Here is a 14,422-nt window from a genome sequence, read left to right as displayed (position 1 = left end):
AAAGCCCCCCCGAACTGGAAAATGCGCTGCGGGGATCGGGAGTGGAACCGGGAATGGAACCGGGAATCGGGGGTGGGACCCCGGGGGTGGGACCGGGAGCGGTACCGGGGATGATGGAACCTCCCCCGAGAACTGGAAACGGCTGCGGGAATCGGGAATGGAACCGGGAATGGAAACGGGAATCGGGGGTGGCACCGGGGGTGGTACCGGGGGTGGCACCGGGACCCGGTACCGGCCCGATCGGAGCCGCCCCTGCGGTTTTAAATCGGTCCCGGGGGTGTCACCGGTACCCGGGGGTGTCACCGGTACCTCCAGACCCCTCCCGGGGGTGTCACCGGAGCCCCCCCGGTGCCGGTGCCGGTGCCGCTGGCCCGGAACCGGCCCCGAAATGGGGCGGGACCGGTACCGGCACCGGGAGGGGCTGCGGGGGGCGGCACCGGGGGCGGGTCTGGGAGGGATTTGGGGCGGTACCGGGACCGGGGACGGATCTGGGGGGGATTTTGGGAGGTACCGGCACCGGGGGAGGATTTGGGGGGGATTAGGGCGGGTTTAGGGCGGGTTCGGGCCGGTACCGGCACCGGGGTCAGGTTTAGGGGGGATTTGGGGCGGGTTTAGGGCGGGTTCGAGCCGGTACCGGCACCGGGGGCGGGTTTAGGGCCGGTACCGGCACCGGGGGCGGGTCTGGGAGGGATTTGGGGCGGTACCGGGACCGGGGGCGGGTTTAGGGAGGATTGGGGAGGGTTCAGGGCGGGTTTGGGCCGGTACCGGCACCGGGGGAAGATTTGGGGGGGATTGGGGCGGGTTTAGGGGGGATTTGGGCCAGTACCGGCACCGGGGGCGGGTTTAGGGCGGGTTTAGGGGGGATTTGGGCCGGTACCGGCACCGGGGGCGGGTCTGGGGGGGATTTGGGGCGGTACCGGGACCGGGGAAGGATTTGGGGCGGGTTTAGGGTGGGTTTGGGCCGGTACCGGTACCGGGGGCGGGTTTGGGGTGGGTTTAGGGCCGGTACCGGCACCGGGGACGGGTCTGGGGGGGATTTGGGGCGGTACCGGTACCGGGGGCGGGTTTGGGGCGGGTTTAGGGTGGGTTTAGGGCGGGTTTGGGCCGGTACCGGCACCGGGGTCAGGTTTAGGGGGGATTGGGTCGGGTTTAGGGGGGATTTGGGTCGGTACCGGGACCGGGGGCGGGTTCAGGGGGGATTTGGGGCGGGTTTAGGGGGGATTTGGGGCGGTACCGGTACCGGGGGCGGGTTTAGGGCGGGTTTAGGGCGGGTTCGGGCCGGTACCGGCACCGGGGGCGGGTCTGGGGGGGATTTGGGCCGGTACCGGCACCGGGGGCGGGTTTAGGGCGGGTTTAGGGTGAGTTTAGGGCGGGTTTGGGCCGGTACCGGTACCGGGGGCGGGTTTGGGGCGGGTTTAGGGTGAGTTTAGGGGGGGATTTGGGGCGGTACCGGGACCGGGGCGGATTTGGGGCGGGTTTAGGGTGGGTTTAGGGCGGGTTTGGGCCGGTACCGGTACCGGGGGCGGGTCTGGGGGGGATTTGGGGCGGTACCGGCACCGGGGGAGGATTTGGGGCGGGTTTAGGGTGAGTTTAGGGCGGGTTCGGGCCGGTACCGGGACCGGGGGCGGATTTGGGGCGGGTTTAGGGTGGGTTTAGGGCGGGTTTGGGCCGGTACCGGCACCGGGGGCGGATTTGGGACGGGTTTAGAGCCGGTTTGGGCCGGGTTTAGGGTGGAAACCCCCGAACCAAAGCGATCAAAACCCCCCAAACCCCCAAATTTCGGGGATCAGGCCCCCAAAATGCCCCAAAATCCGCTCGGCTCGGGCTTCCCTGGGGCCGAAAATTTGGGGTTTTGGGGGAATTTGGGAATTTTGGGGAAAATTTTGGGAGATTTCAGGGAGAGATTTTGGAATTTTTGGGGATATTCGGGTTTTTTGGGGGGAATTTTAAGGGGGTTTTGGGGTAGATTTGGGGTTTTTTGGAGGATTTGGGGTTTTTGGGGGGAGTTTTTTGGGGGATTTGGGGGTTTTTGGGGGGTCCCCAAATCCTCCCTCCCCCCCTCGCTGTCCCCGTGTCCCTTCCCCTCCCCCCCGGCCACACCCAGCGCCATCCCCGCAATTCCCAAAATCCCAGAAAATTCCAACCCCTCCTTTCCCCTCCCCCCCTACAAAAAAAAAACCAAAATCCCCAAAAATTCACCTCCCAAAAAAATGAAAATTCCCAAAATTCCCTCCCTTACCTGCCTGGCGAGGAGGAGGAGGAGGAAGAAGAGGCTGGGGGGGAAAAAAATCATCCTGCCCCCCCCAAAATCCCCTAAAAAATTCCCAAAAAATCCCAAAAAACTCCTCGAGGACCACCCAAAATTCCCTAAAATTCCCCCAAATTCCCAACCCCCCCCCCTCCCCCACCCCGAGCCCCCTCCCCATCCCCCCCCTCCCCGGAGCCTCCGCGCAGCCGCGGAGCCGCCAGAGCCCAAAAAAACCCCAAAATTCCTCCCCAAAATCCCAAAATATTCCCAAAAAATTCCCAAAAAATTTAAAGAGAGGTGGCCGAGGGGTGGGGAGGGGATTTGGGGGATTTTTGGGGGATTTTGGGGGGTTTTGGAGGGGATTTAAGGGGGGGCGTGGTCTCGTTGTTTCCATCCTCCTCCTCTTTTTGCCGGCTCTCCAAATCCCCCCGAATTCCCCCAAAATTCCCTCAAATCCCAAAATTCCCCTCCTGAAAAACCCCAAATCTCCCAAAATTCCCTGAATCTCAAAATTCCCCTCCTCAAAAACCCAAAATTCCCCTAAAATTCCCCAAAATTCCCCAAAATTCCCCCAAATTCCCCTCCTGAAAAACCCCAAATCCCCCAAAATTCCCTCAAAACTCCCCCAAATCCCCCTAAAATTCCCCAAATCCCAAAATTCCCCTTCCCAAAAATCCCAAATCCCCCCAAAATCCCAAATTTCCCCTTTATTAATTCCCATATTCCCTATTAATAAATCCCATAGTTCCTATTAATTAATTCCACATTCCTTATTAATTAAATTAAATAATTTCTGTTCATTAATTCCCATATTCCCTATTAATAAAACCCATAATTCCTATTAATTAATCCTGCATTCCCAATTAAATATTTCCCATTAATAAATCCCATATTCTTAATTAATAAATCCCATCATTCCCATTAATTAAATCCCATCTTTCCCATTAATTAAATCCCATATCCCCATTAATAAATTTACTATTCCCTATTAATAAATCTTATATTTCCTATTAATTAACCCCATGTTTTCCTATTAATAAATCCCATTTTCCCATCAGTTAAACCCAATTATTCCCCATTAATAAATCCAGCTCCACCCTATTAATAAATCCCATTTTCCTATTAATTAAACCAAATTATTCCCCATTAATAAATCCAGCTCCACCCTATTAATAAACCCCATTTTCCTATTAAATAAATCCCCCAAAATTCCCAATTTTCAGCTTTTTTCCCTCTGTTTTAAGCTCTAAATCCCAGGAAAAATAAAATTAAATAAAATAAACAATCCCAAACCGGAATTTTCTTTTTTTCCAATTTATCCAAAAAAAAAAACCCAAAAAGAGGGAGAAAGAAAGACCCAGAATTCCCAAAAATTCCACTGGAGAGGGATTTATTTCTGCAGGAAAAGAGCCGGGGCTTTACAGCTATTTTTTTTTATTTTTGGGAATTTTTGCACGGATCCAAGCTGGGATTTTTGGGATTTTCAGGATTTTTCCTGTTTTTTTTTTTCTTCTTTTCCCACCCAACGGAAGCAAAAACGACAAAACCGAAAAATCTCAGAAAAAAAAAAACCCAAAACCGTCCCAAATCCGACTTTTCTCACCCCAAACTGAACCCCCCGCGGCCCCGCAGGGCGGGAGAACGGAATTCCGGTGATTTTATCCCGATTTTCCCGGGAATTCACCCCAAAAATCCGATGGATGTTTTATCCTGGAAGTCCAAGCGACGGCGCCGGGAAATTCCCGGGAGAATCCGGACGGACACTGGGAAGGGAAAGGCCGGGAGCTGCCTGAGCTTTGCTGTTAATTAACGGGTTCAGGGTTAATGAATTCGTTAACGAAGCCTTCGGATCGAGGGCGGATTTTGGGGAGAAAAGGGCGGGAATGAGTTCAATAAACATGCACGGGGTGGGGGAGGGGCCTGGCCCCGCGGCGGGGCGGCGGCGGTGACGTCATCGGTGTCGTCGTCGTCATCATCATCATCATCATCATCATGGGTGATGTCATCAGTGTCATCATCATCATCATCATCATCGGTGACGTCATTGGTGATGTCATCGGTGTAATAATCATCATCATCGGTGATGTCATTGGTGATGTCATCGGTGTCATAATCATCATCATCGGTGATGTCATTGGTGATGTAATTGATGTAATCATCATCGGTGACATTATCGGTGACGTCATTGGTGTCGTCATCATCATCATTGGTGATGTCATTGGTGACGTCATTGGTGTTGTCATAATCATCATCATCATCGGTGATGTCATCGGTGTCTTCATCATCATCATCATCATCATCGGTGATGTCACTGGTGACGTCATTGGCGGCGTCATCATCGGTGATGTCATTGGCGACGTCATTGGTGTCGTCGTCATCATCATCATCATCGGTGATGTCATTGATGATGTCATCGGTGTCATCATCATCATTGGTGTCATTGTCATCAGTGATGTCATTTGGTGACATCATTGGTTTGTCATTAGTGATGTCATCAAGGTAATTATCATAATCAGTGATGTCATTGGTGATGTCATCAGTGTCGTCATCATCATCGGTGTCATTGTCATTGATGATGTCATCAGTGTCATCGTAATTGGTGATGTCATTTGATGTCATTTTTTTGTCATTGGTGACGTCATCGGTGTCATCGTCATTGGTGATGTCATTTGGTGACATCATTAGTTTGTCATTAGTGACATCATCAATGTCATTACCATAATCAGTGCTGTCATTGGTGATGTCATCGGTGTCATCATCATCGGTGTCATTGTCACTGATGATGTCATCAGTGTCATTGTAATTGGTGATGTCATTTGGAGGCGTCATTAGTTTTGTCATTGGTGACGCGATCGGAGTCATCGTCATTGGTGACGTCATCGGTGTCATCACTGGTGATGTCATTGGTGTCATCATCATCATTGGTGATGTCATCAGTGTCATTGTAATTGGTGACGTTATCAGCATCATCATCATCATCAGTGATGTCATCGGTGTCATCATCATCATCGCTGTCACTGTCAGTCACTGTCACCCTCAGCATTGCTGGTCATGGTCACTGGTCATGGTCATGTGGTCATCGTCATCATCATCCTCACCATCATTGGTCATGGTCATGGTCACTGGTCATGGTCATGTGGTCATCGTCATCATCATCCTCACCATCATCGGTCATGGTCATGGTCACTGGTCATGGTCATGTGGTCATCGTCATCATCATCCTCACCATCATTGGTCATTGTCATCGTTGGTCATGGTCATGGTCAGCCATGGTCATCGTCATCCTCACCATCGTTGTTCACCATCATTGGTCATTGTCATGGTCGCTGTTGGTCATCGTTGTCCTCATCCTCACCATGGCTGGTCATGGTCATCATCATCATCATCATCATCCTCACCATCACCGGTCACGGTCATTGTTGGTCATGGTCATGCTCATCTTCATCCATGGCTAGTCATGGTCATCATCATCCTCACCATCGTTGGTCACCATCATCGTCATCCTCACCATGGCTGGTCATGGTCATCGTTGGTTATGGTCATCATCATCTTCACCATCATTGGCCATCATCATCCTCCCTGTCACCATCGTTGGTCATCGTTGGTCATCATCATCATCACCATCGCCATCGCTGGTCATCGTTGGCCATCCTCATCCTCACCATGGTTGGCCATCATTGGTCATCGTCACCGTGGTCATTGTTGCCCATCCTCATCATCACTGTCGCCATCGTTGGTCATCGTTGGTCATCACCATCCTCATCCTCACCATGGTTGGTCATCGTCACCGTCATCATCGTTGGCCATGGTCATCATCCTCATCCTCATCCTCACCATGCTTGGCCATTGTTGGTCATCATCACCGTCACCATCATTGGCCATGGTCATCATCCTCATCCTCACCATGGTTGGTCACCATCCTCATCCTCATCCTCACCATGGTTGGTCACCATCCTCATCCTCATCCTCATCATGGTTGGTCACCATCCTCATCCTCATCCTCACCATGGTTGGTCACCATCCTCATCCTCACCATGGTTGGTCATGGTCATCATTGGCCATGGTCATCATCCTCATCCTCACCATGGTTGGCCATCGTTGGTCATTGTCACTGTCACCACCGTTGGTCATGGTCATCATCCTCATCCTCACCATGGTTGGTCACCATCTTCATCCTCATCCTCACCATGGTTGGCCATCATTGGTCATCGTCACCGCCGCCATCATTGCCCCTCCTCATCGTCACCGTCGCCGTCACCACCGCGGCCGCCGCCCCCCCCGGAGCCGGGAACGCCGGGAGCGCCAGGAGCCGGCTCCGGCCGCCCCGACATTCCCAAAAATCCGCGGGAATTCCCGGATTTCCTTCCCGCCCCCGTCCCGGGGCCGAGCGGGAGGAGGACCCGGAGTAACGGAGGAGTCGCGGGATCGGGATCTGGAGTTTGTGGTGAGGAACCGTGGAATTCCATGGATTTCTGTGAATTCCCGTGGAATTCCATGGATTTCTGTGAATTCCTGAGGATTCCCGTGGAATTCCATTGATTTCCGTGAATTCCTGAGGAATTCCATGGATTTCTGTGAATTCCTGAGGAATTCCATTGATTTCCGTAAATTCCTGAGGAATTCCATGGATTTCCGTGAATTCCTGAGGAATTCCATTGATTTCCGTGAATTCCTGAGGAATTCCATGGATTTCCGTGAATTCCTGAGGAATTCCATGGATTTCTGTAAATTCCCGTGGATTTCCATGGATTTCTATGGATTTCCATGAATTCCTGAGGATTTCCATGGATTTCCAAAGATTCCCCCTGGATTTCTGCAGATTCCCGAGGATTTCCACGGATTCCGGTGACTTTCCGTGGATTCCCGTGAATTCCTGAGGATTCCCACGGATTCTTGAGGGTTTCCATGAATTTCCTGTGGATTCCTGAGGATTTCCATGGATTTTTGGGAACTTCCATGGATTCTTGGGGATTCCTGAGGATTCCTACGAATTCCCACGGATTCCTGAGGATTTCCTGGGGATTCCTGAGCACTTCCAAAGATTCCCATGAATTCCTGGGAATTTCCACGGATTTCCATGGATTCCCGTGAACCTCCTTCGGATTCCCACAGATTCCTGAAGATTTCCATGGATTCCCAAGTATTCCCATGGATTCCCAAGTATTCCCATGGATTCCCACGGATTCCCGACGATTCCCATGAATTCCTGAAGATTCCCATGAACTCCTGAGAATTCCCACAAATTCCCGAGGATTCCCAAGAATTCCCATGGACTCCTCAGGATCCTCACAAATTCCTCAGGATTTCCATGAATTCTCGAAAATTCCTGAGGATTCCCACGAATTCCTGAGGATTCCCACAAATTCCCATGGATTTCCACGAATTCCTGAGGATTCCCCACAAATTCTCATGGATTCCCACAAATCCCCACAAATTCCTCAGGATTCCCACGAATTCCCTAAAATTCCTGAGGATTCCCATGAATTCCTGAAAATTCCCCACAAATTCTCATGGATTTCCACAAATCCCCACAAATTCCTCAGGATTCCCATGAATTCCTGAGGATTCCTCACAAATTCCTCAGGATTTCCACGAATTCCCGAAAATTCCCGAGGATTCCCATGAATTCCTGAGGATTCTCCACAAATTCCTCAGGATTTCCACGAATTCCCAAAAATTCCCGAGGATTCCCATGAATTCCCATGGATTTCCACGAATTCCTGGGGATTCCCACAAATTCTCACGGATTCCCACAAATCCCCACAAATTCCTCAGGATTCCCACGAATTCCCAAAAATTCCCGAGGATTCCTGAGGATTCCCACGAATTCCTGAGGATTCCCCACAAATTCCTCAGGATTCCCACGAATTCCCGAGGATTCCCGGGGATTCCCACGAATGCCCACAAATCCCCGCGGATTCCCGAGGATCCCCGCGGGATTCCCGGGAATTCCGGGCTTCCCAAGGCACTTCACTCCGTGCGGAGGATGATGTGGATCCCGGATTCCGTGAACACGGGGCCGCTCATCTCGCCGGCCCTCAGCGCGAACGAGGCGTCCTCAAACGGCTTCTGCATCTGCCCTGCGGAAAACATTCCCAAAAAAACCCAAAACTTGGGATTTCCCGCCTTTTCCCAAAGGAAAAATACCAGGATTTAACATTGTGGGGGTTGATTCCCGGGATTTGGATCCCAGTTGGAATTTTGGGGGATTTGGGGTTTTTTTTTGGGATGAACCTCCTGGAATTGGGGTTTTTCAGGGATAAATCCACTGGAATTCATGGATTTGGGGATTTTTTGGGATGAATCCCTGGGAATTGGGATTTTTGTGAATAAATCCCTGGGAATTGGGATTTTTCAGGATAAATCCCCTAAAATTGGGTTTTTTTGGGATGAATCCCTGGAATTTGGGGTTTTTTTGGGATGAATCCCTGGGATTTGGGGATTTTTGGGATGAATCCCTGGGATTTGGGGATTTTTTGGGATGAATCCCTGGGATTTGGGGATTTTTGGGGATGAATCCCTGGGATTTGGGGATTTTTGGGATGATTCCCTGGGATTTGGGGATTTTTGGGATGAATCCCTAGGATTTGGGGATTTTTTGGGATGAATCCCTGGGATTTGGGGATTTTTGGGATAAACCCCTGGGATTTGGGGATTTTTTGGGATGAATCCCTGGGATTTGGGGATTTTTGGGATAAACCCCTGGGATTTGGGGATTTTTGGGATGAATCCCTGGGATTTGTGGATTTTTGGGATGAATCCCTGGGAATTAGGGATTTTTTGGGATGAATCCCTGGGATTTGGGGATTTTTGGGATGAATCCCTGGGATTTGTGGATTTTTTGGGATGAATCCCTGGGATTTGGGGATTTTTGGGATGAACCCCTGGGATTTGGGGATTTTTTGGGAGGAATCCCTGGGATTTGGGGATTTTTTGGGATAAATCCCTGGGATTTGGGGATTTTTTGGGAGGAATCCCTGGGATTTGGGGATTTTTTGGGATGAATCCCTGGGATTTGGGGATTTTTGGGATGAATCCCTGGGATTTGGGGATTTTTTGGGATGAATCCCTGGGATTTGGGGATTTTTGGGATAAACCCCTGGGATTTGGGGATTTTTGGGATGAATCCCTGGGATTTGTGGATTTTTGGGATGAATCCCTGGGAATTAGGGATTTTTTGGGATGAATCCCTGGGATTTGGGGATTTTTGGGATGAATCCCTGGGATTTGTGGATTTTTTGGGAGGAATCCCTGGGATTTGGGGATTTTTGGGATGAATCCCTGGGATTTGGGGATTTTTTGGGATGAATCCCTGGGATTTGGGGATTTTTTGGGATGAATCCCTGGGATTTGGGGATTTTTGGGATGAATCCCTGGGAATTAGGGATTTTTCAGGATAAATCCCTAGGATTTGGGGATTTTTGGGATAAACCCCTGGGATTTGGGGATTTTTGGGATGAATCCCTGGGATTTGGGGATTTTTGGGATGAATCCCTGGGATTTGGGGAGTTTTGGGATGAATCCCTGGGAATTAGGGATTTTTCAGGATGAATCCCTGGGATTTGGGGATTTTTTGGGATGAATCCCTGGGATTTGGGGATTTTTTGGGATGAACCCCTGGGATTTGGGGATTTTTGGGATGAATCCCCGGGAATTGGGGATTTTTTGGGATGAATCCCTGGGATTTGGGGATTTTTTGGGATGAATCCCTGGGATTTGGGGATTTTTTGGGATGAATCCCTGGGATTTGGGGATTTTTTGGGATAAATCCCTGGGATTTGGGGATTTTTGGGATGAATCCCTGGGATCTGGGGATTTTTGGGATGAATCCCTCACCTCTCCCGAAAGCTCCCAGGTCCCCTCCGGCCTTGGCCGAGCTGCAGTCGCTGAACTGCGAAGCCAAAGACTCAAAATCCTCCTCTCCCGATTTTATCTTCTGGATGTAACCTGGAAAAATCCGGGAAAAATCCCTGACTTAGGGATCCAAACCGCTCCAGAAATTCCCTGGATGCTGCAAATCCCACGGGAAAGGAGACAGAGCCCCGAAATATCCCCAAAAACCACCCCAAAAACAACATTCCTGCGTTTTTTTCCCCAAAAAAATCACAATTCCCACTTTTTTTCACCACTCCAAACCACCATTCCCAGATTTTTAAAAAGAAAACACATTCCCACTTTTTTTCCCCAAAAAATCGCCATTCCCAAAGGTTTTTCACCCTAAAAAAGACAATTCAGGGAGCTTTTATTCCCCCAAAAATAGGGAAATTTGGGAAAAGAACCTTCCAGGGAAGGAATTTTGGGATGAATCCTGGGAAATCCTGGAATTTGGGGCTGAATCTCTTGGAATTCCTGGAATTAATTCCCAGAATTCCGACTTTAAAGAACCTCCAGCTTGTATAATCGTTAATTAATTAAATGGGAGAGAAATATCCGGATAAAACGGGATTAAACCAACGCCCCAACAATTCCAAATCCCTCAGAATTCCTAAAATTCCCAAAATTCCCGGAATTCCCGGGATTTAACCCCTGACTTGCCGTTGACGAGCTGCAGAACACACCAACATCACCCATTGACACAATAAATTACAAATAAACACAAACACACATCAAAAATCCAACAGAACCCCTCATCCCCGAATCCCACAATTCCCAAAATTCCCGGAATTCCCTGGATTTAACCCCTGACTTGCTGTTGACGAGCCACAGAACACACCAACGTCACCCATTGAGACCATAAATTACAAATACACACATCAAAACCCAACAGAACCCCACATCCCCGAATCCCAAAATTCCCGGAATTCCCGGGATTTAACCCCTGACTTGCCGTTGACGAACTGCAGAACACACCAACATCACCCATTGACACAATAAATTACAAATAAACACAAACACACATCAAAACCCAACAGAACCCCACATCCCCCGAATCCCAAAATTCCCAAAATTCCCGGAATTCCCGGGATTTAACCCCTGACTTGCCGTTGACGAGCTGCAGCGCCTCCTCCTTGGAGCGGGTGATGCGCTCCTGTCTCCAGCTGGACGGGCGCCGCGACTGCCGGTGCTTGACCAGGAGGTGAGAGCAGCGCACCCGGCCCGGCTCCGCCCGCGAGCCCCCGCTCGGCCGCTCCCATTGGCTGGCGTTCGTCAGGTGGTTGAAGTAGTACACGCGGCCTGGGGGGTTATTGATCAGTTATCGGTTATTGATCGGTGATTGGTTGGTGATTGGGAGCAAAAAAAATGGTTATTGGCACCAAAAAACAACTGAAAAGCGCCCAAATCGACCCCACTGGTTCGTGTTCGTCAGGTGGTTGAAGTAGTACACGCAGCCTGGGGGGTTATTGATCAGTTATCGGTTATTGATTGGTGATTGGTAGCAAAAAAAATGGTTATTGGCACCAAAAAACAACTGAAAAGCACCCAAATTGATCCCATTGGTTCGTGTTCGTCTGGTGGTTGAAGTGGTACACGCGGCCTGGGGGGGTTATTGATTAATTATCGGTTATTGGTCAGTGATCGGTAGCAAAAAAATGGTTCTGGGTAATGGAAACCAATTTAAAAGGCCCAAAATTGACCCAACTGGTTTGTGTTTGTCAGGTGGTTGAAGTGGTACATGTGTCCTATAGAGACCCCTCCTCAAATTCCCCTCACGGAGGCGATGACCCCCTGAATTGGGGACCCCTCCTCAAATTCCCCTCATGGATTGACAATAACCTCAAAATTCCCCTCACGGAGGCGATGACCCCCTGAATCGGGGACCCCTCCTCAAATTCCCCTCATGGAATTGACAATAACCTCAAAATTCCCCTCAAGGAGGTGCCCCCCCTTTCTCTGAGGCAAAAATTCCCTCAGGACCCCCCTGAATTGGGGACCCCTCCTCAAATTCCCCTCACAGAATTGACAATAACCTCAAAATTCCCCTCAAGGAGGTGCCCCCCCTTTCTCTGAGGCAAAAATCCCCTCAGGGCCCCCCTGAATTGGGGACCCCTCCTCAAATTCCCCTCACGGAATTGACAATAACCTCAAAATTCCCCTCACGGAGGCGATGACCCCCTGAATTGGGGACCCCTCCTCAAATTCCCCTCATGGAATTGACAATAACCTCAAAATTCCCCTCATGGAGGTGCCCCCCCCTTCTCTGAGGCAAAAATTCCCTCAGGACCCCCCTGAATTGGGGACCCCTCCTCAAATTCCCCCCACGGAGGTGCCCCCCCGCTTCTCTGAGGCAAAAATCCCCTCAAGACCCCCCTGAATTGAGGACCCCTCCTCAAATTCCCCTCACGGCGGTGCCCCCCCCTTTCCCTGAGGCAAAAATCCCCTCAGGGCCCCCCTGAATTGGGGACCCCTCCTCAAATTCCCCTCACGGAATTGATGACACCCCCAAAATTCCCCTCACGGAGGTGCCCCCCTCCTTAATTGGGGTGTCCCCCCCTTCCCTGAGGCAAAAACCCCCTCAGATCCCCCTAATTGAGGACCCCCTCCTCAAATTCCCCTCATGGAGGTGCCCCCCCTTTCGCTGAGGCGAAAACCCCCTCAGGACCCCCCTCAATTCGCTGCCCTCCCCCTTAATTCGCTGCTCCCCCTCAAATTCCCCTCACGCATCACCCCGCCCCCCCCACGCCCCCTCATCCCTTCCAAAGCCTGACACCGCCACCCCTACCCCCCTTCCCCACCTCCCCCATCGCCGCCGCCCCTTCCCCGCGCCCCCTGCAGAGCCCCCCCGGTCGCCCCCAGCCCTCAGGCCCGCACCGGAGCTGCGGCTCATGCGCTTCTCCCACCCCGCGGGCAGCTTCTCCTCCTCCGCCATCTTCCCTTCCCTCTGCCTGCCCACAGCGGCCCGCCCACAGCGGCGCGCCGAGGGGCGGGACAAACCCGCCCTTCTCGCGCTCCCATTGGCTACTTGGATCGCGGCTCCCTTCTCCGCGCAATCCTATTGGTGGAACCGCCCGTCAATCATGAGCGCGGTGAAGCCGAGTAGCGAGCGGGAAAGGAGGGACGGTGGCTGCGCTTGGGCAAACTTAACGGGAACGCAAAGCCACAGCGCCGCCTTCCCCGTGCCCCGTTAGGGAGTCCCGGTCCCGGTCCCACCGGAGCCACGAAATAACCGGAGCCTTCAAAAGCAGCTTTGCTATCATGAAACTCAACGCTACAGAAAGAGAGCGGCCCGTTCAAAGCCTCAGCGGGGCGCCGGTTTGGTCACAGCCGGGATGGAAGAGAGAAAACCGGGCTTGGAGAGGATAACGGGGGACACCGGGAGAACCGGGGAGACTCTGAGGGGACGCGGCAGCCGCTCCTCACCGTTCATCCCCGTCGTGGATCTCATCCGCATCAGAACTCAGGACAACGCGAGGACAGGTTGGTGGATTTTGGGGAGAGGGGCGAAGGGTGCGAAGCCTCCCCCGGGAACTCCGGAGTCTTCCCGGGACCCCTCAGGGGTCTCCCGGTACCTCCAGAATCCCCCCGGTACAACCTCATGGGGGGTTCTGAGGGGTCACCGGGGACAAGGGAGCTGGGAGGGGACAAAGGCGCCCAGAGCCACCCCAGTCCCGCCTTTTCCCCACCTTTTCCCCGCCTTTTCCCCGCCCTTTCATTCCCTCTTTTTCCCACCCTCACCTTTTTTCCCACCTTTTCCTTCCCCTCAGGTTTTTTCCCGCCCCTTCTTTCCCCTCAGACTTCTTTTCCCGCCCTTTTTTCCCCCGCCCTTTTTTCCCGCCCTTTCTCCCGCCCCTCAGGGATTTGTCGCCATTTTGACCCCAAATCCTTTGGAATTCTGGCTGGAATTTGGCCCTGGTGACGAAACCCGCTGACATTCCCAGGTCTCCGTGCCCTCAGAATTGCGGGATTTGTTCCCAAATTCAAGGGTTTTTTTGGCGTAATTCCCGATTTTTCCCATTTTCCAAGACCCGTTTCTTCCCGTTTTTTGAGGTGGCAGCTCCGGGATTTTGTGGATTTGGTTTGGATTTGAAGGGAGGAGGAAAATCCATAAAAATTCCCCAAAAATCCCCACAAAAGTCACCGAAATCCTCAAAAGCAAAATAAAAATTCCCCAAATTCAACGAAAAAGCCTCAAAATCCGTTAAAACTCCACAAAAATCCCCTCAAACCCACAAAAATCCACAAAAAACCCCACAAAATTGGAAAAAAACAAAAAAAAAGTTCTTGTGATCTAAAAAT

At 51.5% G+C, this 14,422-nt stretch overlaps 2 protein-coding genes across 3 annotated transcripts; both read right to left on the bottom strand.

Moving 5' to 3' along the window:
- Positions 1 to 3,621: 3,621 nt before the first annotated feature.
- LOC131591291 (coiled-coil domain-containing protein 1-like) lies at positions 3,622 to 5,583 on the bottom strand. The gene is made up of 2 exons (XM_058861840.1): positions 5,495 to 5,583; positions 3,622 to 5,350 (listed from the first exon to the last, which is right to left on the bottom strand). The coding sequence occupies exon 2, from the start codon at positions 5,255 to 5,257 to the stop codon at positions 4,082 to 4,084; it is 1,176 nt and encodes a 391-aa protein (XP_058717823.1). The 5' UTR covers positions 5,258 to 5,350; positions 5,495 to 5,583; the 3' UTR covers positions 3,622 to 4,081.
- Positions 5,584 to 8,189: 2,606 nt separating this feature from the next.
- On the bottom strand, positions 8,190 to 13,767 carry PIN1 (peptidylprolyl cis/trans isomerase, NIMA-interacting 1). 2 transcript variants are annotated; one of them, XM_058861898.1, is made up of 4 exons: positions 13,547 to 13,767; positions 11,231 to 11,422; positions 10,085 to 10,195; positions 8,190 to 8,328 (listed from the first exon to the last, which is right to left on the bottom strand). In XM_058861898.1, exons 1-4 carry the CDS (start codon positions 13,575 to 13,577, stop codon positions 8,219 to 8,221), a joined length of 444 nt encoding a protein of 147 aa, XP_058717881.1. In that variant the 5' UTR covers positions 13,578 to 13,767; the 3' UTR covers positions 8,190 to 8,218. The 2 variants fall into 2 exon arrangements, with proteins under 2 accessions (XP_058717881.1, XP_058717880.1); XM_058861897.1 differs by lacking the exon at positions 13,547 to 13,767 and adding an exon at positions 12,998 to 13,115.
- Positions 13,768 to 14,422: the final 655 nt, after the last annotated feature.

This window comes from Poecile atricapillus, chromosome 39 (assembly GCF_030490865.1).
Source record: "Poecile atricapillus isolate bPoeAtr1 chromosome 39, bPoeAtr1.hap1, whole genome shotgun sequence".
In the NCBI taxonomy this organism is placed as follows: Eukaryota; Metazoa; Chordata; class Aves; order Passeriformes; family Paridae; genus Poecile; species Poecile atricapillus.
The sequence above is the reverse complement of the archived record's forward strand: the minus strand, read 5'-3'. Positions and strand labels throughout refer to the sequence as shown.

Coding starts and splice junctions, on each gene's coding strand:
- LOC131591291 (XM_058861840.1), bottom strand. CDS start 5,257: ATGATGATGATGACACCGATGACATCACTGATGATGATGATGATGCTG.
- PIN1 (XM_058861897.1), bottom strand. CDS start 13,055: ATGGCGGAGGAGGAGAAGCTGCCCGCGGGGTGGGAGAAGCGCATGAGC. Junction 11,423..12,997: donor GCGCATGAGCCGCAGCTCCG/GTGCGGGCCTGA, acceptor ATAACCCCCCAG/GCCGCGTGTACTACTTCAAC. Junction 8,329..10,084: donor CCTGGGAGCTTTCGGGAGAG/GTGAGGGATTCA, acceptor TGTTTTCCGCAG/GGCAGATGCAGAAGCCGTTT.